The sequence below is a fragment of the Triturus cristatus genome, chromosome 1_2, assembly GCF_964204655.1.
Source record: "Triturus cristatus chromosome 1_2, aTriCri1.1, whole genome shotgun sequence".
In the NCBI taxonomy this organism is placed as follows: domain Eukaryota; kingdom Metazoa; phylum Chordata; class Amphibia; order Caudata; family Salamandridae; genus Triturus; species Triturus cristatus.
In genome coordinates this window covers 580432248-580460113 of record NC_140580.1, presented here as the reverse complement: position 1 = coordinate 580460113, position 27866 = coordinate 580432248, and the positions used below count along the sequence as shown (strand labels likewise).

The 27866-nt window shown below is 49.7% G+C and overlaps 1 protein-coding gene across 4 annotated transcripts in view; it reads left to right on the top strand.

The window, feature by feature from the left end:
- The window catches only part of LOC146867666 (transcription initiation factor TFIID subunit 11-like), a 217619-nt gene that overhangs the window by 165959 nt on the left and 23794 nt on the right, over positions 1-27866 (top strand). For all 4 annotated transcript variants that reach the window (XM_085606567.1, XM_085606557.1, XM_085606570.1 and 1 more), the window contains one exon: positions 19445-19541. In XM_085606567.1, the coding sequence (XP_085462693.1) occupies positions 19445-19541 (97 nt within the window). The remainder of the gene's footprint in view (positions 1-19444; positions 19542-27866) is intronic.

The window sequence follows — 27866 nt, the reverse complement described above, 5'->3', positions numbered from 1 at the left end:
GGTCTTTTTCTCGCAACCTCAATCTGTTGCAGAAAGGGCTCTACATACACTTGATGTTAAGAGGGCTTTACTGTACTACATACAAAGAACGCAACCTTTCAGGAACACTAAACAATTGTTTGTCTCCTTTTCTCCACCACATAAAGGCATCCCCATCTCTAAATCAGGGATAGCTAGGTGGATTGTAAAGTGCATACAAATTTGCTATCACATGGCAAAAAGAACATTATCTGTTCTACCTAAAGCCCACTCTACAAGAAAGATAGGGGCTTCTATGGCTTTTCTAGGGAACATACCCTTAGATGACATCTGCAAAGCAGCCACATGGTCAACTCCGCTCACCTTCACAAAACATTACTGTGTAGACGTGCATTCCAAGCAACAGGCTAGTGTGGGCCAGGCTGTACTAAAGACACTTTTTCAAACCGCTGCAACGGATACCGGTGGTCGCCGCTAGGGCTGGGTACTGCTATATAATCTATGCAAAAGTGTACAATCTGCAGCTCATATGCCTCGAACGGAATATGCTACTTACCAGTATGCATCTGTTCTTGGCATGTAGAGCTGCAGAGTTGTACACGCCCACCCGCCTCCGCGGCTACCTGTATCCGTTCCAGTCTATCTTATTTAGATACAACACACATAGGCCGAAAGCAGATTTTCTCGTCGAAACACTGCTCCCCATCCAGACTAGGAGCCAGTTCCTCCCCATGCTACAAAGCGTGATGAACCAGGGGAGAGAAGCCTTCAAGGAGCCTGCCACCTGTCGGTCGATCACGCCCAGGACAGAGAAAAAGTATAAACACTCCTCCCTGGACCCACCTTACATCAAGGGTAGCGTCACCGCAGACTCCATCATTGCCTCCACGGCCAGGAGAAGGGCCAACGTGCCAGCAACCTCGGGCCCACCTCCAGATAAAGAGAGCAGGAGAATCGACCTCACAGGCAGAAAGGTCGAGAGGAACGCCGCAATGCACTGGCGCATGGCGAATTCAAATGCACTCCTAAATAGACACCAGTACCAACACTGGGATGAAATGGGGGAGCTAGTAAAGCACCTCCCCGAAGAATACCGCCAGAGAGCCTCTCACCTGGTAGATGAAGGCAAGACCATCGCCAACTCCTGTATAAAGACGGCGTTGGATGGGGCAGAGACTTCAGCAAGACTCATGGCCATAGGGGTCACAGAAAGGAGGCATGCATGGCTAAGAATCTCGGGATTCAAACCGGAAGTGCAGAACAACATCCTGGGCACTCCCTTCAACGGAGAGACACTGTTCGGAGCAACGGTGGACGAGAAGCTCACCCAGCTCAAGAAGGAGAACGAGACAGCGAGGTCCATGGGGGCCCTGCAGCTGAGGGGAATGAGACGAGGAAATCCCTCGAGGAGACCCTACGGTAGGGGTGGAGGCCAACAGGGGACGTCGCACCAGGCGTTCCAACAAGGTCAGCAGGGCGAAGGTCACGGACAAAGTCAGCAGAAGCAAAGCTGGCAATATCAACCTCGGGGCCAGTCCTTTCGAGGGAGAGGGAACGGACGTGGCCAAAGGAGGAGAGGGGGCGATCAGCCCTCCTCGAAGTGACTCAGCACGCAAGAAGACGCCCACCCTCGTCAGGCCCCCAAGGGTGAGGCGCAAAAAGGTGTCATCAGGGGGAAGAGAAGATCCAAGAGCCTACGAGCATACGTCACCGGTAGGCGGAAGGCTGAGGTTCTACCTTCAGGAGTGGCGGCGCATAACCACAGACAAGTGGATACGGAACATCGTGCAGTACGGATACTGCGTAGACTTGGAGAAAAGACCTCCAAACAGAAAGCCGAAGGGAAGACAGAGATCGGCCCAAGAACTGGCAATACTCAGAGAAGAAACACGGAAACTCCTGCAAAAGGGAGCCATAGAGACAGTGCCGTTCAGGGAACGCAACAAAGGGGTCTACTCAAACTACTTCGTGGTTCCGAAGGTAGACGGAGACCTCAGACCCATACTGGACCTCCGGTACCTAAACAAGTTCGTCAAAACACAAAGGTTCAAAATGACTTCACTGCAGGAGGTACTGCCACAGATAAGAGAAGGGGACTTCATGGTCACAGTGGACCTCAAGGATGCCTACCTTCACATCCCAATAAACAGAAGGCACAAGGGCCTTCTAAGATTCAACATCGAACAGGAACACTACCAGTTCACAACCCTGGCCTTCGGATTAAAATCAGCGCCAAGGGTCTTTACAAAATGCCTGTCGGCGGTAGCGGCACACCTACGAAAGCAGGGCATACACGTATACCCCTACTTGGACGACTGGCTGGTCAAGGCAAACTCACGCGAGAAGTGCGAGAGGCACGCAAAACGCGTAACGGACACCCTCACAAATCTGGGATTTTCCATCCACTGGGGAAAATCATCGCTGGAACCGGAGCAGGTAAAGATTTTCCTGGGGGCACAGATCAACTCCCTCAACAGTACAGTAGTGCCCAGCGACAGGAGGACAGATGCCCTACTGAAGGAGACGCAGCTCTACCAGAAGGGGCGAGCTCTGACAGTGAGGGCGGTGAGCAAGATGATGGGGATGATGGCGTCCTGTATCCAGCTGGTGCCGAATGTACGCCTGCACATGAGACCATTCCAGGAATGGCTGCAACAGCAATGGTCACAAGCAAACGGAAGTTGGGAGGATCTAGTGGTTGTTACGCACGCAGTGCAGGTGGAGATAACTTGGTGGAACAGAGACACCATAACAACAGGGAGAAGCCTGACACCACCAAGCCCAACAGTGACCATTACCACGGACGCATCGCAGATGGGATGGGGAGCGCACATGGACAACCTCAGAGTGAGGGGTCTATGGGCTCCGGCAGACGCGGTCCGCCACATCAACTACCTCGAGTTGAAAACAATACTGCTAGCCCTGAAGGCATTCCAGAGACACCTGTGCGGGCAGAGGGTGTTGGTGCAGACAGACAACACCACGGCGATGTTCTACATCAACAAACAAGGGGGGACACAGTCGTTTCCCCTCTCATCCCTAGCTCAGGAGATTTGGAGATGGGCCATACCTCTCAGGATAGATCTACTGGCAATTCACCTACCGGGGAAGGACAATGTGGAGGCAGACTGGCTGAGCAGGCAGACCTCAGCATCGCACGAGTGGGAGCTCAATGGCCAGGAAACGGAGAAACTCTTCCGGAGATGGGGGACTCCCACAATAGACCTTTTTGCAACACGCCACAATGCAAAATGCCAAAGCTTCGCGTCCAGGCAACCAGATCAGCAATCCAAGGGAAATGCCCTATGGATAAGCTGGTCGAGGACATTTGCCTACGCCTTTCCACCGATACCCCTGTTGCACAGAGTGCTCGACAAGTGCAGAACCAGCAACATGACTCTGATCCTGGTGGCCCCACAGTGGGCGAGGCAGACATGGTTCTCACAGATTCAAGAAATGGCGCAAGGCAATCCGTACAGGTTCGAGCGAAGAAAAGACCTGCTCTCAATGCAAAACGGGGAGGTCCTGCACCCAGAGCCAGAGACCCTCAACCTAGCAGCATGGCTCCTGAAGACCTAGAGTTCGCACACCTAAGGTTACCTCAGAGCACTATGCGAGTGCTACGGGAGGCAAGGAAACCTACTACAAGAAAGTGCTACAGCGCAAAGTGGAAGAGATTCACGGTGTGGTGCAGGAAGAAGGGCCTGCACAACAGAATGACAAGAGACTCAACGGTGCTGAGGTACCTCACACACCTTCTAAAAGAGTAACCTCTGCTCGAGCTCCCTAAGGGTGCACCTAGCAGCGATCGTTGCCTACACCAGAGGTGAGAAGGGTGGAAGTTTCTTCAGCTCGCAGGTGGTGAAGAGATTCATGGAGGGAGCCAGAAGAATGGCACCCCCGAAAAGGTTGCCGCCGCCGGCATGGAATTTAAACGTGGTTCTGACGGAGCTCATGAAGGCGCCGTTTGAACCCATTCACAAGGCCAATCTACAAATGTTGACGATGAAGACTGCCTTTCTAGTGGCCATAACCTCACTACGCAGAGTGAGCGAGCTTCAAGCACTAACGCTACAGGAGCCCTACATTCAAATTCACAAGGACAGGGTAGTCCTGAGGACGGACCCACACTTCATGCCCAAGGTAGTGTCGGCGTTTCACATAAATCAGAGTATACAGATACCGAGTTTCTTCCAAAACCCGACTACAAATGCAGAAAAGGCCCTGCACACCCTCGATGCCAGAAGAGCGGTGATGCACTACATTGAAAGAACCAAAGAACTCAGGAAGTCGAAGCAGCTGTTTGTGTCCTTTGCTACTAGCTTCATGGGTAGACCAGTGACCAAGGGCACCATCGCTAGGTGGATTGCCCTCACTATCCAATTCTGTCACAAACAGGCTGGACAGGAGCTAACGGAGGGGCCACAAGCTCACTCCACAAGGAAGAAGGGGGCCACAGTTGCCTTCCTGGCAAACACGCCCATCCAAGACATTTGTCTCGCAGCAACTTGGGCATCTGTGCACACGTTCACAAAGCACTACTGCGTGGACATTCAACTGAATAAGGAAGCACAGGTCGGACAGAAGGTGCTACAACACATTTTCAACGACCAGCGATCATCTTCCACCCAGCCACCACAAAAATAGGAAAACCGCTACAAAATCTATGCACAGCATAGTGAATCCAGAAAGATTCACGCTGCAAAACGAAAAGTTTCTTACCTGTCGGTGTAGTTTTGCAGCTTGAAGATCTTTCTGGATTCACTAGCGAACCCACCCACCTCCGCCAGGAAGATGAGGCTGGAGGAAGAGGGGGTGAAATGGATAGGATCAAAAAAGTGGATACGTACAGAAATATGGACAAAGGGATTAATCAATCGCCTAGGGTTAAAAAAAAAAAAAAAAAAAACAGGGAAAAAAGAACCCGAAGATGGCGCCCCAAAGGTGGGACTTCCGCAGGAAGCACGACGACGTCACGGGAGGTGCACCAAATGGTGGACGTCGACGCCCACCTGGGCTACAAAAAAAAAAAACAAAGAAAAGACTACGAATCCGGACCCAACCACAAGATCGCGGAATAATGCACAGCATAGTGAATCCAGAAAGATCTTCAAGCTGCAAAACTACACCGACAGGTAAGAAACTTTTCGTTATCACTTCGCTCCATCTTTTCCCTGCTGGCGAAAAACAATCTGAGGATGGAGCCGAAGCCCATGCGCAGTACGGACCGAAGGAGGAGTCACCGAACTCCTGACTTCCAAAGACTGTCCAAGAACAAAAACAAACTGCAAACATCCGGGCCCAACACCAGATGGCGATCTATGCAAAAGTGTACAACTCTGCAGCTCTACATGCCAAGAACTGATGCATACTGGTAAGTAGCATATTCCTTTCTTAACCAATCACAAAGATGCTTTTCCACAAAACTAATGTGCACCCTACTTTTAAAAAAGAATGCTTTTCATGATATCTTTAGAGATAAGTTATAGATAGGAATTAGCATTTAAAAAACCTTTGAAATTCACTGAAAAAAACATAGGTTTCAGGGGTGTTATAGTTAGGAATTGGCATTCAAAAAACCTTAGAAATTCACTGAAAAAACCATAGGTTTCAGGGGTGTTATAGTTAGCTGGACATTTCCCTCGTACAAAACCCTAGAAATTCCCCTGTTATAGTTAGTTCAGCTAACTATAACTCGCGCCCCCGCAATGCACTGCTGATGAAGTCACATATTACATCACTCATGACATGGTCAGTGACATCACTGATGACATCACTGATGACATCTCAAATGACATCACTGATGGACATCATCCATGTGATAAATTACTGCATCTTCTCACACCCTAATTTAACCTTTGATACACAAACTCAAAATTTCAGACGTCCATTCTCAAAACCATAGATACTCCAATACCAATAACTACATACCCACTTATTAACTCTTAGGTCTACATACACCTCCACTCATTCACATGTACAGTCACTCATACTTACAGTCACTCAGTACAAGACTATCATATGCATTTATACACCTACATAGACACTCACACACCACCAATCATCCATAGAGGTACTGTCACACCTAGTCAGTCATGCAAATAATTAATCACATTCCCATTTACTCACCTATGCAGTTATACACACTCAAGTTCACTTACTCATAAAAATAGTACCACATTCTTACGCTCTTATACAATCATTGATACAAGCACACACTCATCCATACAGCCACTCTCACAATCACATATACCCACTTATATACTCTTACACGCATATATAATGCCTTTCACATATGTAGTTAGTCACAAATGTACCACTGAGATATACATTCAATCCCTAACACACCCATACATACACTCACTCAACCATACAGTTCATCACAGATGCACTCTTAAAACCATGCACCCTTAGAATCACCCACTCACACATCTATGCACAGAGTCACACACAGCCTACCCACACAAACACTCAGGCACCCATACAGATACTCAGACAACCAATCGATAACCCATATAGACACTCGTATAGCTATTCACAAAACCATGCAGCCACGTATACCCCAACAGACAGAAACATACAGACATTCACACAGTTTAGTCACTAGTCTGCAGTAAGATACATTTAATGACTCACTTATAGAGTCAGTTACGCACCTAGAAAATCATCCATTCACACACTTGTACAGCCACTCATTCTTCCACAGGCCTTTCACTATAAATATATAAAACATATTTAAAATTCACAGAAACACACAGATACTGGATGATGTCATCAGTGATATCATTTGAGATGTCATCAGTGATGTCACTGACCATGTCATGAGTGATATAATATGTGACTTCATCAGCAGTGCATTGCGGGGGCGCGAGTTATAGTTAGCTGAACTAACTATAACGGGAATTTCTAGGGTTTTGTACGAGGGAAATGTCCAGCTAACTATAACACCCCTGAAACCTATGATTTTTTTCAGTGAATATATATATATATATATATCTCCTCACACAGGCCTTCTCCCCAACTTGTGAAGCGGCAGCACAGGTATGGATCAATTCATGGTATGTTTTGTTTATATATATATATATATATATATATATGTGTGTGTGTGTATATTCACTTAAAAAATAAAGGTTGCACTGAGGTTATAGTTAGGTAAGAGTTTTATTTAAAAAAACTTAAGGTTACAGGGACATTGTTGTTCGGCAAAGATATCACTTATACAAAACAATAGTAAATCAGCAGTTCTAATTACCTGAGTTCACTATAACTTACGCCCCCTTAATGCACTACTTATGACCTCAAAAATTACATCACTCATGACATGGTCAGTGACATCACTGAAGACATCTCAAATGACATTATTAATGACATCACAGTAAATTTCTATGTTTTTTAAAATTCTTTTTCCTAACTACAATTTCTCTATAACCTTCGTTTTTTTAAGTGAATTTCTAAGGTTTTTAAAATGTTATATCCTTACTATAATGTTCCTGTATCCTTGGGTTTTTAAGTGGATTTTTATCGTTTTTAGGTCTCGCCTAGCGTTGCAGTGCATGCGTTGCTCGCTAGGCGAGACATATAGTTAGAGAGGAGATTTCAGAAGGGGACTTGAAGCCCCAGCCATCATTTTCATTTGGTCGCGTCAGCGTTTATGCTTAACGCTGGCTTCCCATTGAAAATGATGCTTTTTGGGCCACTGCCCTTTCTCCCTTTCGTCGGGCCCGTCCTGACTGGGTCGTCTTCTTCATGCCTGTTGTGAAGCACTTTCTTATCTTTAGGGAGGGCCATCTGTTTCCTAATTAGCATGGCCTTAGCACGGCCATGCTAATTAGAAATAGATGCCCCCCTCACCCCAAAGATAAGAAAGTCTGCAGGCACTACCCTGCACACTGAGGTCTCCTCGCTTCAGCGTCTCCCCTCCACCCTCCACCCTTGAAACATACGTCCGCTCATGGAGCCTCGCCTCGCTTTAGCCCCACCCCTCTCCTCAGAGCACACGTAACTTCTTTTTGGAAGCCTCCGTTGATTTGCACTGCCCCTGCATCCATCTGCGCTCAAGAGACACCGCTTCATGCAGATTCTACCTTGGGAAACCGTGCCCACCACACTTTACTGTTGGGAAATATTGCGCGCGCTCCCCCACCCCACACACACACACTACCCAGCTGAGAGTACCCTCCCCCACATGCCTGGGAAAACACTGTACCCTTCACACACACATCTGCTGTCGGTTTTGCTCCGCCCCCACACGCACTGCTGCTTGGAGAACACTCAGCACACGCTGCTGGTGAGATGCGTGCCCAAGCTCTTTTTACACGATTCTCGCAAAGCACACTGTCATATTCGTGAGAATCCTGGTGCACAAACAATGTCATTTTTTGCTCGACATTAGCTGTGTCCAGTGGAATGCTGCCTGTCGCGTTGAGATATAGAGCAAGATGTTGGGTGAACACCGCTCCCCCTGCCCATAAACACATTGTAGAAGGACATTACCACCCCCTGTGCCTCACACCCCCGGGTACAAACTTTTTTTTATCTCTTAATTTTCTGTGTTGTATTTATATACATTGCGCAAGGTAGTATGCGACCCTCAATTTTCCAATAAGATGGAATACCTCAAAACGGGGTTCTTGTAATGAATCGATGCACGTGGTAAGTAAACGCTGTATATCCACGTAGGCATGAGGAATGAGTTAACCTGGGTTTAAGATCTTGTTTACTACGGGAAATAGACACCTCCCCCCCCCCCCCCCCCCTTATGTAGTTATGGTATGCACCTCTAGAATGTTTTGCGAGTTCTTTGTGCTAGCAGTTTAAGAATTCTCTCCAACGGGGCCCGGGGAGCCGCCACGTTAATTGGGCAGAAGCAGCATCTTTTCTGGGTGAGGCTGTGTGTGTTAAAAGAAATGCACGTTGGAAGCAGGTATGTTTCTGTGCAGCGGCGTCGATTCAGAGGCTCTGGGTCCTAGGTGTGCCAGGCCCCTTTTGCAATATACAAGGGCATTTTGGTGCTAGGTGGTAGGGAGCATGCTAAGAAGGAGCTTTATGTTGTGAAGGGGGATGGCAAATTGCAGAGCTGTGTGGTGAACTTACTCCCCCCTGGAGGGGCAGCCAGCTGGAAACCGCGTGGCCACCCATTGGGGGCTAGAATACTATGATTAGCAAAGTGCACTTTCTGCTTGAAATCGTGCAGTGCATTCCACGCGCGCAAGGCCGTATTAATAAACAAATATACCAGTTTTCTGTTGCAAACGGTTAGAGAAGCCACGCAGGTGCTTCGGTGCACCCGTGTGCCTCTATGTATTAGTGTGTCTGTCTCACTGGGTGCATGTGTTTCTCAGTGTGTGCATGCATGTGTGCCCGTTTGTAGTGTGGTTTCTATGTATGTAATTTACAACGCCATTACTTGATTAATGCTTCACGAAGGAAAAAAACAACAATAACATTTTTAATGCCAATAGCACAAAACAATGTCATTGCGAGACCTATTGCATTGTAATTGCTTGTTTAACAATAAGTCGCATTTGCAGGTGGAGAAAGGGGGGGTGTTGCCTGAGAAGACTTCTCAGCAATCCTGCTTTGTGCAACTTACTGGAGGTAACAGGAGGAGTTCCTGGCCCCCAAGGACATCCTGCATCTAAGCCAGTGCTTGTAAAATATTAAGTGCCAGGGATCTGACCGGGAGGACACAGCAGCTTGCACCACCTATCGCCCTTGTCATCGCTGCTAAAACAACTACTAACCATCTCTCTTGCATGTAAATGTGACAGTTGAGATTATTCCAGGTCCCCAAAGCTAAAGGTATGACTGGGTAGGTAGGTATTTGCAATTTTAATGTATATTGTATTCCTAAACAATGAGCAGCGCCACCATGTGGTAGACTGTTCTATATATGGTGTTGAGAATTATGTGTCGAGCACTGGAAACCAATTAAGTGCCGGTGCTTAGCACCGGAAAGCCTCAAATAAAGCACTGATCCAAGGGGATTAAATTCCCCGACCAATAATGCAGCAGAAGGGGCATTTGCAGTGTGGTGGAGAAAGGGGGCAGGCCTCCGATGACCTCCCAGCAAACCTGCTATGTGGGACTTACAGGAGGTAACAGGAGGGGCTCCTGGCCTTATAGGGGCCCTAGGAGCAAATGGGACTTCATCCCCCAACCAGTAGTGCACCAGGAGCGTGTTTGCAAAGTGGTGGTAAAAGGGGGCGGGCCTCCTGCGACTCTGCAGGCTGGGCTTTAAAAAAAAAAAGTTTTCTTTTATTAAGGGAGGGGTCCCCCTTCCCCAGGCAGATTTCAGCCCCTGTTACCCCATCCCCCGGAGCCAGGCCTTTTTGTAATGGGGGGTCATGTTGCCCCCCCCCCCCCTCTCCTGACGATTTTGGCCCCGGGAATCCTACCCACCCCCGTCTGCACAGGGTCTTTTTAAAAAAATATACATATATTTTTGTTATATAGGAGAGTGCCCCCTGTTCCCCGGGTCAATATCGGCACCAATGACGCCAGACCCCTTTTTTCTGGATACTCTGGACCCACCCAGAGTACTAAATTACCTCCGTCGGGGACCGCGGAGGGGAGTCACTGGGCCCCCGCTAAACGTGCAGCTCCTTGTGTGTCAAAGCAATTGTCCTCTGTTTCCCTGCCCGCATCTCTGCAGGCAGGGAAACCCGAAACCTCAGCTCTCAGCTAGCAGCAACATTTTACAGTTCCCCCTTTCTGACAGCAGTGTGGACTCTGATTTGGGGCGAGCTGTCAAATCCAAGCCCGAGCAAACTATGTCCTGGGGGTGGGCACCCCAGAACGTTGCAGGAGCCGGCCTTGGGGGTGGTGGTCTTCAAGGCCCCTATTGGCTCCAGGAAAGGTGCCCTCTCCTTTCTTCTATTTGCCCCAGGGGAGGTGGGGTTCCCCTGGGGTCGAGAGATCCATGCGGCCCCTGCCTCAAAATTGAAAAGAGCCCCGGGGAGTGGTGGTCCCCAGGCTGCGAGTGAGCTTGCGGGTCCCCCACATTAATTTGCTGTTTCGCCCCAGGGAGGACTGCTGGGGAAGCGGTGCGCCCGCCTTTATTTACTTTGTTTTGCCCCGGGGAGGTGGCGATCCCCGGAGTTTTTATAAAGCCCATGGACGGGGCCTCCATGCGCCCCCCCCCCCCCTCCTTTTTTAGGTCTCGTCTCGCAAAGAAAGTGCTTGCACTGTCTCTTCAAGACATGCAGTATACAGTATATGGGCATCCGCCCATCTTTACAATTGCCTCCTCTTCATGTTCTTTGTAAATGATGGCTTTTGATTTGTCAATAGGCTTAGTAGTCTCTCCTTAGCACCTCCATCTCTCCTGTTGTTACCTCTGATAAGGGCAGCCCCTCTTACATGTGTCCTTACTGTTTAGCTTTCTTTAGCCTGCGAGAGAACTATTTGCTTAATTAATGTACACCGCACTCGTGGGACGCCAGCTTTAGCAATGGCGAGTGCTTCTTGTTTGTTTATGGAGTGTGCCATGCGCGCTTTCACTTTAACACTGGCAACCGCAATTCATTTTTCGCCTGACTTGTTTTTATTACCAATGGTGACCGCCATTGCCATTCCTTTTAAGGCACCCATCTTTTCTGGTAATCCTGGCGTTAACTTGTTTACTGCAGGTGTCTGAGTGGTATGTGAATGCATGCATTGTCTGTGAATATCGCACGTTTGTCTCATTCATCCAAAGGCTTGAGATAAGAGACAATACACTGGGTCTACACAAATGCTGGATAAGTAATAAAATAAGCATCAAATGTGGATCGGACACAAAACAGGCTGATCCATGGCAGAGTGCGACAAAGGCAGGAAGGCGCAAAAACCTACCACTGGGCCCCACCATCGCAGGTGAACTGCCTTAGGAGCGGGTAGCAGCACACGTTTCCCAAACCTTAGCCCAAATAACCGTATCTGCACAATCCGAGCCCTGGGCTTTCAAAGAGAGCGCAGCAGTGTGGATTGGTGCTTGCACAGCATCACGCCGAGCTGGCCATTGTCTGCTTGTTTATTGCACATTAACAGCAGCTGTTAACTCCCCCTACTTGTCACATCCTTGAAGTGCTGCGATATCCTGTACTTGCCAAGTTGTTTGATTGTTAGTAATTTACGCTCGTATCAATTAGGCATTCGTCTGTTTTTTCGCGTTACAATATGTGTTTTTCCATTCTTTATATCACTAAAAGGGTGCATTCATCTTTTTGCGTAGTCTCACCTATTGATATTGCCACATTTTTTAGTTTTTACACAAGCCATTTTGCATCACAATGAAGGCATATTCTAGCAAGCCTTCTCCCCCTCCTTACTTGCACCTGCCTCCCACACCACTCTCACGTCGAGGCTGTTTCCACCCGCCCACTATCCCTGTCAGAGCACTTCAAATGTTTGCATTTTCCAAAAGTGTAAAATACATTTTCATTGAAGCCACCTCACAGGGGTGAGACAAGAGACACAAGTGTGTGCTTGTATGCCTGCATGTATGTGTGTCTCAGTATGAACATATGTGTAGGTGTGTAGGAGACCTGTGTGTGTGTGTGTGTGTGTGTGTGTGTGTGTGTGTGTGTGTGTGTGTGCTTGTATATGTGCATGCTTGTGTGTAAATGTGTCTTCTCTTGGTAAGGCTGTATGTGTATGCTTGTTTTTGTGACTGTCTAGGTGGTTGTGTGCCTGTGTTTGTATGCGTTTGTGCATGTATGTGTGCATGACTGTTTGTGTGTGTATATGTGTGCTTGTGTGGTTGCATCGATCTGTGTGTTCGGCTGCAGGTGACTGAGTTTCCAAATGTGTATATGTGTTTCTTTGTATCTGTGCTTGCATGTTTGTGTGTGTCTTCCTGTACATCTATGTATATTTGGAATTTTTTTTCATTGCACATAAAAGTCCCAGGGGGTCTGTGAGAGCGCTTTACTTAGAACAATGTGTGACAATAACTACTGGCTGAGGCAAATATGAATCTCTTTAGTACCAGTTTAGTACTTGAATTCTACAATCAGCAACTGTACGGTAACCAATTAATTTGTTTTTGCTTTCGTTTGAGCTATGATTTGTTTGTTGTTGTAATCTGAGATTATGCTGAAGCATGTGGATTATGTGTCATGTTTGTGAAATAAATAGTCCTGTTTATAATGTTCTGGCTTCAGGAGCATATAATTCCAATATTGTTACTTTTTTTCCAGCCAGCATATCTCCCCTCCCTCAATATCATCACTTCACTGCATAAAAAACACAAAAGTAAAAAACATTGTAATTTTCAACACCAAGAGCTCTAGCTTTCACAAATGCGAGACCTATTGCATTGCAAATGCTTGTTTTATAATGCCCGCATGCCTCTGTGATTTGGCCCACCGAATGCTTCCTTGCTTTATTTTTTTTTTCTACTTTGCAGTGAATCCGCAGATCCACCGGAATCTCCCAGCAAAATATATTTAAGAAAAGGTTTTTAATCTTCAGCAGGTTCCCTGTGGGACCCTACCACCAGTTCTAGGGAGTCAGTGTAGTCCTACCCTGCCCCACTTTATTTTTTTACATTTTATGTGGGACTCAGCTCAAGCAGAGTCCTAAGATGGCTGCCAACACTTCCAGAACAGATTACAGCACGGGAACTGTTGGATCCGTGACACTATATATATATGCATTTGTTTTCCAGTTAATATCTCTCAAACTGCTGACCAGATTTACAACATTTCAGAAAAGGCACGATCTGCGTACCAAGATCTTTCTTGCCATATATGGTGTAATTTCGTCCAGCGGTTCGGGCTGTAGTTGTGTTTAAAGGTCAAATGGGGATAATGCTTTTTGGGGACCCCCCTTTTTCTCAGCCCCTGCTACACGAAACACCCTGAAACTTTCTAGACACCATCTGAAGTAACGGGCAAATTTAGGGAGAAAATGTAATGAAGATTGAGCTACTGGCGCCAAAGATATAGGCAACTAAAAATTACCCTTTTGATAGAAACTAGGTCCTAATATAACTACCTACTGGCAATTGTAGAGAATCTGTATGTTTGCAGTGTGAATCTTTCTGGATTCACTATGCTGTGCATTATTCCGCCATCTAGTGGTTGGGTCCAGAATCGTAGTCTTTTTTTTTTTCGTAGTCCAGGTGGGCGTCGACATACCACCATTTGGTGTCCTTCGTGACGTCAACGCGCTTCCTCCGGAAGCTCCCACCTTTGGTCGCCATCTTCAGATTCTTTTTTCCACCGTTGCATCTGGATTGTTACCGATGAGTTCCAGAGTTTTGGAAGAGGAATCAACGCAAAGTGAAGAAAAGCGAAGAAAATCAAGTTTTCAGCAACACCAGACTACAGGTCAGGTAACCGGGACCACGAGGGAGATGGTTGTCGACCGAGAACTCGACTTTCAACTGAGAATGCGCTTGCAGGGGGCTCCCTGAGCGCTGGGATGGACAAAACACCTTTCAAGTTTTGCATCAATTGCCACCACAAATACGCCCAGAAGGACCAGCATCCAGTCTGCAACCTCTGCCTGCCGCTCGACCACAACAGCGAGGAATGCAATGCGTGCATGGCGTTCACACCCAAGACCCTCCGAGAAAGAGAGAGGCAGAGATGGGCGAACCACACCATGCAGGGGCAGGGGTCACCTCCATCGCACAGAGACTTGGGCCTCTCCAGTGGAGAGGAGGACAACATCGCCGAAGGACCAGAGGACTGCACGGTCGTCAAGGTCCAGAAGAAGACGTCGAAGGAGGTAAGGGAGTCGTCGACTCCAGACACTCGAGCGACACTCGAAAGGGTGAAGCTAAAGCCCCAAGCGACACTCGTAGGAGCGAAGCAACGTCCTCAAAGGGAGCATTGCCGCCGAAACACTCGGCGAAAGCAATAGCAACCAAGGACAAACAGCCCAGCGGATCCTTTGAAAAGGACTCCCAGATGGCGAGACCCCATGAATAATCTAGGTCGTCGAAGGATGCCCTCGAAAAGGACACCTCGGCGACGAGAAAAGAAGGGCCAACAACCACCTCTACGTCGACGACCTCGCAGCGGAGCGCTCCAACCCTCGACGCCGAACAGGCCGCCGAAATGGAAAGGAAGAAGAGGAGGCTCGAGGCTGAAATGGCGAGCATCCTGTAGCGGAAAAGGGACTTCGGCGAAAGGATGAGCCAATACACCATCCCGCCGAAGCCCGCGCTCGAAGACGAAAGAGACGACGAGGATGCAGAACCTCCTAAAACGCCTGAACTGGTCGAGGAATAGGAGGAAGAAGGCCTGTATTATTTTGAGGCTGCAGACGACGATCCGCAGACCTACCGGGACTCGACGTCCTTAGAGGCTTAAGCACTGGAGTGGCATGACCTTGTCGCCGAATCGCCAGAAGAAGGGCTAGACACATACCCTTAGAGGCCTTCACCGCCAGATGACATAGGAATCTACAATATGGTCGTCCAAAAGGCTGCACAGACATATGGGGTGAAATTGGTGGAGGAGAAGCCCAAGGCATGTTTTCTCCTGGAATCTTTACTGCCTCAACAGACCAGGAGCCAGTTCCTGCCCATGCTCCCTAGTGTGCTGGACCAAGGAAGGAATGCCTTTAAAGAACCAGCAATATGCAAAGCAGTGACTCCAAGAACGGAGAAGTATAAGCATTCCTCAAAGGACCCTGCATACATCCAGGGGTCAGTGCCAGCCCATTCCATAATTACAGCTACGGCTAGGAAAAGGGCCAATGTACCCACAAATGCCGGACCACCTCCAGATAAGGAGAATAGAAGGATGAACCTCACAGGGAGGAAGGTGGAGCGAAATGCGGCAGTCCATTGGTGCATCGCAAACTTCAACGCCCTGATCAACAGGCACGCATACCAGCACTGGGAGGAAGTGGGGCAACTCCTAAAGCATCTACCAGACCAGTACCAACAAAGAGCGGCTCACCTGGTAGAAGAGGTCAAAAGCATGGCGAATACATGTTTAAAATCGGCCTTGGATGCTGCGGAGACTTCCAGCAGACTAATGATGATAGGAGTGACCGAGAGAAGACACGCATGGCTTAGAATTTCAGAATTCAAGCCAGAGGTACAAAACAACATCCTGAACACACCCTTAAACAGAGAGCAACTGTTTGGCACACCAGTTGACGACAAGTTAACACAGCTCAAAAAGGACAACGAGACAGCAAGGTCCATGGGAGCGCTGCAGTTCAGAGGGATGAGAAGGGGTACACCCGCAAGAAGGCCAGGTGGTAGGGGAGGCAATGTGCCTACCACATCGCACCAAACGTTCCAACAAAGCTATCAAGGGAACAACCAAGGCTAGCAGCAGCAGGGACAGCAGCAACCGAACTGGCAGTACCAACCCGGGTGCCAGTCCTTTCGAGGGTGCGGAAACGGACGAGGACAGACACGAAGAGGAGGCCAACAGCCTTCCTCACAGTGACCTCACCATGAAGCAAACACCCACCCTAGCAACACCTTGGGGTGGGCACAAAGACAGAGAAAAACAAAAACCTGACGTTCCACAAAAAACAGTCTCTCGAACATACAACACCAATAGGAGGCAGGATATAAGGTCTTCCTCAAGGAGTGGAGGAAGGTAACTACAGATAAATAGATACTAAACATCATACAATACGGATACTGCATAGAGCTAGAAAAACAACCTCCAAACAGAAAACCAAGAAACATCTGAAGTCATGGGCGAATTTGGGGGGGAAATGTCATGAAGATTTAACTACTGGCGCCAAAGATATAGGCAACTGAAAATTACCCTTTTGATAGAAACTAGGTCCTAATATAACTACCTACTGGCAATTGTAGATAATATATAAATATATTACATTACCTGTGAAATACTCACATTTTTGTGGCAAAGGCATATTCGTTGTAAAATCCTGCATGGTGAAGGCATGGGTGGAACAGACTCATGCATTGGAAAGCCTGCGTGGTAAAGACTTGCAGGGTTCAGCTGTTTTTGTAAAGGCTATTTCCCCTTTGGAAGGTCCCTCCTGTCATTTGTTTGCAGTGGTTTGAGCTCTGCAGAACAGTCTCCATGTGTCTGATTTTCAGCCACAGCAGTAATAAATATTTTTGGGACCTCAAACGTGAAATCCTTGTTGTGGTTCACTTTACAGAATAGATTTATGTTGCTGACTATCCACCTTGTTTATTGATCTGTATATTTAGTCTGCTACCAGGTTCAGGATATGGATACTTTCAGAAACGCCAAGATCTTCCTTTGGTATATCTTTTCAAAATAAAGAAAAAATTAGGTTGGTCACAGTATTAAATGGAGAATGACAAAAATTAAACTCTGGATCTGTGATCACTCATCCTACGAGACGTCAATTAATGGCCCTGACAAGGACCCCGGAGGCATAAGAAAAACTCGAGCAAGCATTCGAATTGTTTCACAAGACACACCCCTGGAGGCTCCATGATTTAATAGGCCAGAGATGCCACCGTATGGTGTGTGCGCTTTGGAGAAAGTGGCACAGAGAGAGGAAGAAGCGGAAAGGAGGAGTCACGAGGAGGACAATGCTGAGAGGAAGGAATCGGAGGAACAGAGGCCGGGAGCAGTGGACGGGACCGAGGAAGAGATGGACAGATCAACGTGCAGGATCGGTAAATGAGGACTGCCCCACTCATCAGCAGGAGCTGCTGCAACTTTCTGAGTAAGCGGACGCTGAGCCTCAAAACTCCAGGGAAAGGCGACACTGACAAGGCTCTCGTGACTCGAGGGCAGAGTCACTGCCTTAGGGGTGATACCACAAAGGGCCTTAAGGCGGGTGGTGTGGTGGGCAATATCGCAGTGTTATTTGGTGAGGATTCGATGCAAACCACAAGCAGCACTGTATTTCATAAAACGCCATTTATTCCAAACAATCTCACAAGCACGGGAAATGGGGAGCATGGAGACCTCTAAACAGCCCAGAGCACGGTGGTGGGATACCTGTATGTATGATGCCACCACCATAGGAACGACCACCAAAGGAGGTTATAGCAGTGGTACACTAGGGATGGTGACCCTCTGTTTCCTGACCTGACAAAGACCATGTGGTGGGGGCTCCAAAACCTTCTTTTAAGCCTTATTACTAAGGCCTCTCTCCTGTTTATTTTCCTTGAGAGTGAGTCCAGAGGCCCAGTGGAACCAGACGAAACAGGAGAAGACCAGGAAGAAAGACCTTGCTGAAGATCTCCCCAGCAGACATTCATTAAGCCGGTGCCCTCAGGGTCTGTACCTGGCTATAATACTCTATATACGATCCTAATATACCTTTATATTATTCTATACTGGTCCGAGTCATCCTCCCAACTCCGTTGCAAGTAACATATAACCTTAAATTTAGAACAGGGGTTTTAAGTTCGAGTTTTAGTGATCAGTTACTCTGCATTATATATGTGTAAACGATTTTTGCACACTTTGCAATTTTTTAGGCCCTCTAAGTTTGGTCAATAATTTTAGTGACAGACAGCAGATGTCATAGGATTTAGTGCTGCCCCTTTTTTTCTAATTTGTATTGTGTGTAACTTGTTATATCTGTACAGTGCCTTGATGTGTATGCTATATAAAATCATAAAAATATACAATTTTATACATTATGTTTTAGTGCTTATATATGTGGTTGCAGGAAGCAAGGCCAACCCTTTATAGAAGTGTTCAAAGTTGGGGTTGTCACTCCTTGAGAACATTTATTAAAAGAAAAATGTTAACAGATGCTGCGGTTTCCGGTGCATATTCTAAAGAATATGGTTATAAAAGCCACAAGTTTTTAATTGGTCCGAAGGAGTATGTGTCTTCTGCACCATGATTGCATGTGTTGAAAGCTTGATCTTTCCCAAATGCTTCCCTCCCCCAGGAATTGTTAAATCATTTTGGCCAAACACTGCATTTTACAGCATGATATTGTACTGTATATGCATCTACATAACGCAACATGCCTCTGGCTAGGTGACTGCTTGTCCCGTCATGAAATTGACTTCAACATAGAATGTACAGACAGTTAAATCAACTTACTATACAATTTTTAAATCTACCGAATTTGCCCTCATATAATAGCTTTCCGTTTTTATTAAGGCCACTATTGCTCTTCCCTCTACTTTCCACCCCCAAACTCGTTTGGCCGTTTCATGAAAATTATCAAGCTTAGATACCACCGCACATTCCCATTTACATCTTCTTATACCTCTGTATCTCCATCTTTGTTCTGATTTAACTCCCATGGTCATGTGCTGCCTCACGTGCCCTGAGGTCCACATATTATGCCAGGGATTACCTTTAAGTGCAGTGCATGAACGCCACACTGTGTACTAAAGGTGGCACAGTATTCCTCCTCCACATGCCTAGTATAGCCACCACCACTACATGCCTGGAATGGCTACCATATGAAGGAAATCTGTGGGCTCTGTCTGCGTCTCTGGAAACAGTTAATTGGATGGTTGTCTGTTTGTAAGCATCTGTGTACCCAGCATGGTCTCCTGAAATATTTCTGTCTTCCTTTTAAGCTGATCCAATCTATCACAGGCTGTTCGGTCTCTCAGAATGTGGTCATCGCAATGTCTGGCATCTCCAAGGTCTTTGTGGGAGAAGTCGTGGAGGAAGGTGAGTGACTGGTTCTCTAAAATTCCCATGCAAATAATTTGAATAGATTGTATTGTCATTGCGGTTGAAGGGAAAGTGGCTGTTGGGAAATGAGAGATCAGGCTGAATTGGGCCACATAACCCATTGAACAAGGGATGAGCTTGTAATCATTGTGTTCGAGGCATATGAGCTGCAGATTGTACACTTTTGCATAGATCGCCATCTGGTGTTGGGCCCGGATGTTTGCAGTTTGTTTTTGTTCTTGGACAGTCTTTGGAAGTCACGAGTTCGGTGACTCCTCCTTCGGTCCGTACTGCGCATGGGCTTCGGCTCCATCCTCAGATAGTTTTTTTTTCCGCCATCGGGCTCGGATGTGATACTTCGTGCTCCGGCTTCGAACTTTTCCAGTTCCAGCCTCGACGGAAAATCCTCGTCCATCGAGATTCTTCATCAATAATCTTCTCATCTCTCTTAAAGGCACTTTCTCGATTCCACACATCGGCACCGGCCGTCCGGCCCTCCTCGACTCCGGTCTCGGCCGATGGAAAGGACTCCATTCAAAAAGTGCCCAAAATGTGGGTCTAAATTTCCCCACACCGACCTCCATCAGGTGTGTAACCTTTGCCTCTCTCCCAAACACGAGGCCCGAGATTGCCCCGCCTGCAAGTCTTTTCGATCGAAAAAGACTAGCCGGGATCGAAGAGCTCGACGCACCATGGCGCACTCATCGACCTCCGCTCCACCGGACATCTTCGGAGACGACACCGAAGCTTCGGGGCAACAACACACCGAGCAGGAGGAAGATGTCGTCCGCGCTTCCGAGGCCGACGACTCCGACCTGGAGGACATCACACCGGCGCAGAGGGTCGGGAGTACTCTGCCCCCTCCCACCCCCGCGCCCATGTCGAAAGAGACTCCGGTTACACCTTCGCCTCCGGGCCTAGGGAAAACCAAACATTCAGCTTCTATCACCCCACCTTCGGGCCCGGTGTCGAAGCATCACAAGTCTCACGGCGGCTCGGGCTCGAGCCAGCCGACTCCTGGTGCCGAAAAACACCGTTTGGCACCGAAGAAAGCGGCACCCAGTTCGGCTCCAAAGCCACCGGTGCCGAGCCTGGACTCTCGGTGCCGACAAAACACAAGCACAAATCCCTCGGCACCGACGCTTCCGTGCCGAAGCCTGCCTCGGCACCGAAAAAACCGGAGGTTCCAAAAAAGCATGGCGCAGAGAAACCACCCAAGTCCTCGGCTCCGAAAACATCGGCGCCAGCAGACGATTCGGTGCCAGCGGAACTATTTACACCTGATCCTTCTCAGAAAACCTTAACAAAGGATCCAAAGACTGGGCTTTTGATTTTGTCCATCAAAAAAAGACATCTTGACAAACCAGCTCCTCCTCCACCACCAAAACGGAAGGACTCTGCCACATCTCCTTTCAGAGTGCCCTCCCCACCACCTCCTCCATCTCCTCCACCTCCTCCACCTCTTCCACCTCCTCTACCTCCTCTACCTCCCAGGTCTCCACCACCCTTACCTCATCACTCCCCATCTCCAGAACCTGATTACGGGGATCCAGATTATGATCCAGCAGACGCCCCGCTGGACCCCACACCCCCAGGGTCCCCAGACCCATGGGAGGATTACCAAAACCCTGACATACCAGATGTGCCTCAGGATGACATCTATCCATCCAGGCCATCTCCTCCGGAGGACTCACTAGGGTTTCACCACTTAGTGCAGCGGGCAGCACACTATCATGGGGTAGAACTACATAGCGAACCAGTTGAGGACGATTTCTTACTGGATACGTTTGATATTCAGGATAAATCCACAGCCATCTTGCCCATGCTTAAGGGTGTTACCAAACATGCAGCAGAAGTGTTCAAGGACCCAGTCAGAGCCAGGGTCTTAAACCCCAGAATAGAAAAAAAGTACAAGGCAGCCCCCACAGATCCTGCATACATTAAAGGACCTGCTCCTTTAGATTCACTAGTTGTGTCCACAGCTAGGAAGCGATCCAACTCCCAGTCATCAGGTGAGGCTCCACCACCAGATAAGGAGTCAAAACTCTTAGATGCGTCTGGTAAACGCACTGCCTCGCAAGCCGCAAATATGTGGCGTATTGCAAATACGCAGGCGCTGCTTGCGCGTTATGACAGGGCGCACTACGATGAGCTAGAGGCTCTCATGCAACACCTCCCAGAGAAACACAAACGTAGAGCTCATGAACTAATACAGGAGGGTAAGCTCATTACTAACACCTCCATTAAATGTGCCCTCGACGCAGCGGACACTGCTTTTAGAGCTATAAATACTAGTGTTCTGCTTCGCCGTCATGCCTGGCTAAGGATCTCAGGGTTTAAGCCAGAAGTCCAGGCATCCATACTAAATCACCCCTTTGACCAACAACACCTATTTGGGCCAAAGGTGGAAGAAGCATTAGAAAAAATGAAAAAGGACACAGACACAGCAAAGTCTATGGGGGCATTACAATCCCAAACCCCTAGACGCTCATTTCGACGTTCGTCCTTTCGTAGCACAGGCAGAGGTTACTCCACCGATAGCGCCTCTACCTCCTACAAGTCCCCTCCTCAAACTACCTTTTCAAAGGGCTACCAAAGAGGTGGATACAGGGGCAACAACAATAAGGGCAGGGGCGGAGGAGCCTAGCGCGCAACCAAGAGGGCCGCGTAGGTGCGAGGCTCCTGAGGACCTCCGCGACCTCCTACATCTATCCTGTCTTTCTCCTGATTTGGTTGAGGGGACTTTGTTGGTGACACTGAGCCGAGGTGGTGCCTGTTTTCCGTCTTTGAATTGGACCCTGGGAACGGTGGTGGGCATCGCTTGAAGTTTGCGGCCCGCTTCACTTCTGACCCCGGACTCGAGTTGGGGGTGACCCGGTGGCAAAGTGAACAACAACGGCACGACGGACCTGGAGGGGCGCGTACCCCACACTTTCGCTTTCGCTTTTGAGCCTGCACGCCTTCCTCGCTTTCGCAGCTTAGGCGCTTCCGCGAGGAGTGGTGGTTGGCCTGCTGGGGACACTGCCTATGCTGCCGGGACCCGGTCTATCTTTCGGAGGCGACCGCTGGGGCCTTCGTGATTGACGGTTTGCCCGCCGCTTCTGACTCGTGGGGCACAGCCTGCAGTGGGATGGCGACGAAGCAGGATGGAGAGAGGCTGAAGGCCAAGTCGACCCGGCGCGGGGCCCCTACCCAGGCTAACGTAATGGGCCGCTATACCTTGCCGAGGGGGTCTCCTGGCGGGTCGCATAAGTCTCCGGAGCGGTCTGCAGATGCCCCGGATTTACCATCGGACCTGACCCTGCAGGATTTCATTGGCGCCATAGCGGAGGTGAAGGCCGCGGTGGGCCATCAGCTCGACACCTTGTCGCAAAAACTCGACGCGGTCCTGATTGATGTCAACCTCGTCAGGGCCGATCTCTCGAAAACAAATGAGAGGGTTGATTCTTTGGCCCTTACCGCGTCGAGTCTGACGATTGATGTGGCTGCTCTCCAAACGGAGATGCGTCGGCTCCAGCAGGCCAGTACTCTCGTTGAACGGCGACTGGAGGACTCCGAGAGTAGGGCCCGGCGGAATAATGTTCGCCTTATAGGAGTGCCTGAGGGGTTGGAGGATTCGGCTGCGGATCTCTATGTGGAGGATTTGATCTCCAACCGAGTGAAGCCTAGGGGATTGAGCAACTTTTTTGCGGTGGAGAGGGCCCACAGGGTTCCTGGTGGCAAGCCAAGGGTCGGAGCTCCCCCGCGGCCTCTCATTGCCCGTATCTTTAACTTTCGGGACAGAGATGCGATCCTGCAGGCTTCTAGAGTACAAGGGCCGCTCAAGTTTGAGAACACTGAGGTGAATTTCTATCCGGACTTTACACAGGCGGTCCAGAAACAGAGACTGGGATTCATGGGCGTTAAACGGCGGCTCCGCCAGATGAACTTAAAGTACGCCATGCTCTTCCCGGCCAAGCTGCGGGTGGAGTTCGAGGGCCGCTCTCATTTCTTTGACCGTCCGGAGACGGTGGGAGATTGGCTGGACACTTTGCCGGGGACACCTGATCGAGGGGGGACGGGGGCCGCGGGTGGCGAGTGCCCACCGACCGGGCCTAGTGTGTTGATCTTGATACTAACCTTTGAGGGTGCCACCTTTTTATTGGGCTCAGGGTCTACTTGAATATTCTCCTTTTCTCCCCCCCTGCCTGGAGGTAGTGGTGAGTCTAAAGGGGGTTCTCTTTCCTCCTCCGGGGGTCTCTTTTGTAGTTTAGTTTATGCGAGGGCGACAGGCACACTGCAAGTTGGGGGGGCTGTTTGGGCTCACGCAGGGGTGCAGGGAGGGGGGAGTTTTACTTGGTATGTTGGGTTGGGGTTGGGTTTTGTTTGTTTGTATCGCAAGGCAGGAGTATTGTTGTTCTATGATCCATGTGCTCTCCGGGGGGGGGGGGGGGCTGATTGGTGCTGGCTGTGATGGGGGGTAGGGGACTGAGACTTCTTTCTTGGAATGTCAACGGATTGGGGGACAGTATAAAGCGTGGGGTGGTCCTGCAGTTTTTAAAACGGATCTCTCCCGACATTGTGTTCCTGCAGGAAACACACCTCATTGGTAATTCCTTCCGTGCCATGAATAGGCGGGGCTTTCGCCTCTTGCCTCACTCGGGATTCACTTCTGGCTCGAGGGGTGTAGGCATACTGGTTAGAACCTCTCTTCCATTGGAGGTTGATGAGGTGCTCCATGATGACAGGGGGCGCTACACGGCACTTGTGGGCAGATGGGATGGTAAAGTGCTTGTGTTGGTATCTGTATATGTCCCGCCGGGTTTCAGACGACCACTTTTGCGGACCTGGGGCGCTTTCTCCTCGGGCTGCCGGAGGGGGTACTAGTGGTGGGAGGGGACTTTAATGCAGTGGTTTCGGGGGCCGAGGATCGTTACCCTCCGCGGGACCTCCCCCGGGCCCAAACCTGGTTAGCTGGCCTTTTGGACACCCTGGGTTTAGTGGATTGCTGGAGGCTAAAACATCCTGCACAGACACAGTACACTTTCCACTCGGGGGCCCATGGTAGCCTTTCGAGACTTGATTATGTTCTAATGCCATCGGCCCAGGCGGGGAGGATCGGGGAGGTGCGCCATCTTGCCCGGGGAATTTCAGATCACTCCCCCCTTTTGTTACACTTTGATGTTGTCCTGGGTACGGAGGGGAGGGTGGTCCCGATTAACTCCTGGTACCTGCGTAATCCCACTATTCGTGCAGCCCTGATTAAATCTCTTGAGCGATACTTCAAAGACAATGTGGGATCGGTGTCATCTGCTGTCTCCCTATGGGAGGCTTTTAAAACGGTGCTTCGAGGAGAGGCCCTGTCCCTCATCTCCAACTCCAAGAGGTGCGAGCGGGAGGAGGTGGTTCGTATTGAGTCCGAGATCTCTGAGCTGGAGGGTGAATTGGATGGTTGTGTTACGGAAGACAAACTGCATGTTCTTGGCCTCAAGCAAGCGGATTACAAGGCTCTGGTCACTGAAGCTGCCAAGAGTATGAGTAGGGAGCAACAGGGGCGTTTGTATGACATGGGTGACAAGGCTGGGAAGCTGATCGCGTGGCTGGATAAAAAGGAGAGAGCGAGTCGTGTGGTGCCGCAGGTTGAGAGAGTGCATGGTGTGTGTGTTACAGATCCCGTAGAAATTGTTGACTGCTTTGCGGAGTATTTCCGCGGGGTGTACTCCCCGGTCTCCGATCGCCCGGAGGAGGATTCCCGCATTATGCTCAGGGACATTGTGTTGCCGTCCCTTTCGAACAATGATAAATTGTTGATGGACGCGCCTCCGACGTCTGAGAAGATCGCCCTGGCCATACGGTCAGTTGCCTCCGGCAAGGCCATGGGTCCTAATGGCCTCCCCATCGAACTGTATAAGCTGCGTCCGGACACGCTAGCGCCTCATCTTCGCGATATGTTTATCGCGGCCTGTGCAGCGGGCTCCCTCCCGCTGGACCAACGCCTTGCTACCATTGTGGTTATTCATAAAGAGGGGAAGCCGCGAGACCAGGTCACGTCCTATAGGCCCATATCGCTTCTGAATGTGGAACCTAAAATCCTCGCCAAGGTGTTGGCTACCCGCTTGGCTAGTGTGGTCTGTGATCTGATACATCAGGATCAGTCTGGCTTCATCCCCCATCGTAATACTGCACTTAACCTGCGGCGTTTGCATGGGGTGCTTGCGAGGGTTCCCTTTATTCGTGAGCCGGCCATTTTGGCGTCCTTGGACGCGACTATGGCGTTTGATATGCTGGAGTGGCCGTATATTTGGGCAACGCTGGAAAAGTTTGGGTTTGGCCCGGGATTCATTGGTTGGGTGAAATTGTTGTATTGCGGACCATTGGCTCAGGTAGTGGTAAATGGTAGGGTGTCGGCTCCCTTTGAACTGGGCAGGGGCACGCGTCGGGGTTGTCCGTTATCGCCTCTCCTCTTTGCACTCTCCATGGAGCCCCTGGCGGAATGGTTGCGATGGCACCCTTCGATTCGTGGACTCCGATGGACTCCTGAATATGAGGATCGTGTTTCTCTTTATGCGGACGATATTCTTTTGTACCTCGCATCCCCCCGTGAGTCGCTGATTGTGTTAGTGGATGTATTGCGCTCCTTCGGCTGTAACTCCGGGTTGGTCATCAACTGGTCTAAGTCCTGCGTCTATGTCCTCTCTGGGAAGGCCCCCATCCTTCCGCGGGGTTGCCCTATTCAGGTTGCCCAGCAGGGTTTTAAGTATCTGGGTATTTTTGTCACTCTGGATCATGTGGCCCGGTATACGCAGAATCTACTTCCCCCTCTCCGGCGTCTGAAGACGGATGTGGCGCGTTGGCGGCAGTTGCCGCTCTCGCCACTTGGCCGGGCGGCGCTGTTTAAAATGATGTCGCTACCGCGGTTTTTATATGCCTTACAAAACACGATGGATGTTGTGCCTGCTAGTTTTTTTCGGGAGGTTGAGGGTCTCCAGCGCCGATTGTTCTGGGATGGGAGGCCGCAAATTGCATCGCCAAGCTAACGCTCCCGTGGTATGACAGGGGGGTTGCCCTCCCTGACATCAAACGGTATTATTGGGCCTCCCAGTTGGCGGCGATAAATCACGGGCTTTACGGGCCGGCCCTCAACCCGGCCTTTGAGATGGACAAACTGTTATTGCCGGGCGGCGACTATAATCGGGCGCTCTATTCCAGGTCGATTGACGCGCGCTTGACAGGCCCGACTCGGGTTGCGGTCCGGGTGTGGCATGCGGCGAGCGCGGCGATGGGGTGGAGAGATCGGCTGACACGGGCGGCGCCATTATATGCCTCCGAGCGGTTGGGTGGTTTGTGGTCGACGAAAGGCTTCGAGAAGTGGGACATGATCGGCATCAGTAGAGTGGGTGGTCTCTGGACGAAAGAGGGATTTAAAACGTTTGATGCGCTGAAAGCTGAGTATCACTTGCACGATAGGGAGTACTTCCGATATGTACAGATTCGGCACGCGTTGCGTTCCGTATTCCCGGAGGTTGCGTCTATCCCGGTGTGTTCCCCGTTGGAAGATAGAGTGCTTGACGGGTATGTGCCGGATAGCACTATCTCCTTGATCTACAAGAAGCTAATTAACGACCGATCGGGGCTGTTAACCGCCCTTCGGGATGCTTGGGTTGCTGATGGACTGGAGCTGGATGACGAGGATTGGGTGTCGGCGGTGGCCTCCCCGAAAGAGGTGGCCATACCGGCCCGATTTCGCTTCGTCCAGCTTAAGATACTTCATAGAGTGTATGTCACGGGACCTGGCCTGATGCGTATGGGTTATGCGGTGGATGGGATGTGTAAGCGTGGGTGTGGTATGGCGGGGACTTTTCTTCATGTTCTGTGGGAGTGTCCGGAGGTGACTCGGTTGTGGCGTGGTGTGCATGCTGTGCTGCAGGCAGTCACGCATGTTGCGTTGCTCCCGGAGGCGAGGAGGTGTCTGTTGAATGTATGGGAACCAAATGATTATACGGTGGCGCAAATGTGGTGGGTGACACTGGGATATATGGTGGCCAAGCGTGACATTGCACGGTTGTGGGGCTCCCAGAGGCCACCCACGGTCTTGGCCTGGAAGGAAAATATGGACTGGTGCATGTTTCGAGAGAAGACGGTGTATGTGGCGAGAGGCAAGCCTGGGAAATGGAAAACGGTGTGGGGTCCCTGGAACTCCTATCGCGGAGGAATTTGCACCCCACCCCTCACGCGGGACCCGGATGATGCCTTGTCCCCTTAGTCTGCACATTCCTGCGATCCTGTTCTACTGTGATAATTTTGTCTCTGCCACCTGCCCTCCTTCCCCCCTCCTGTTACTGT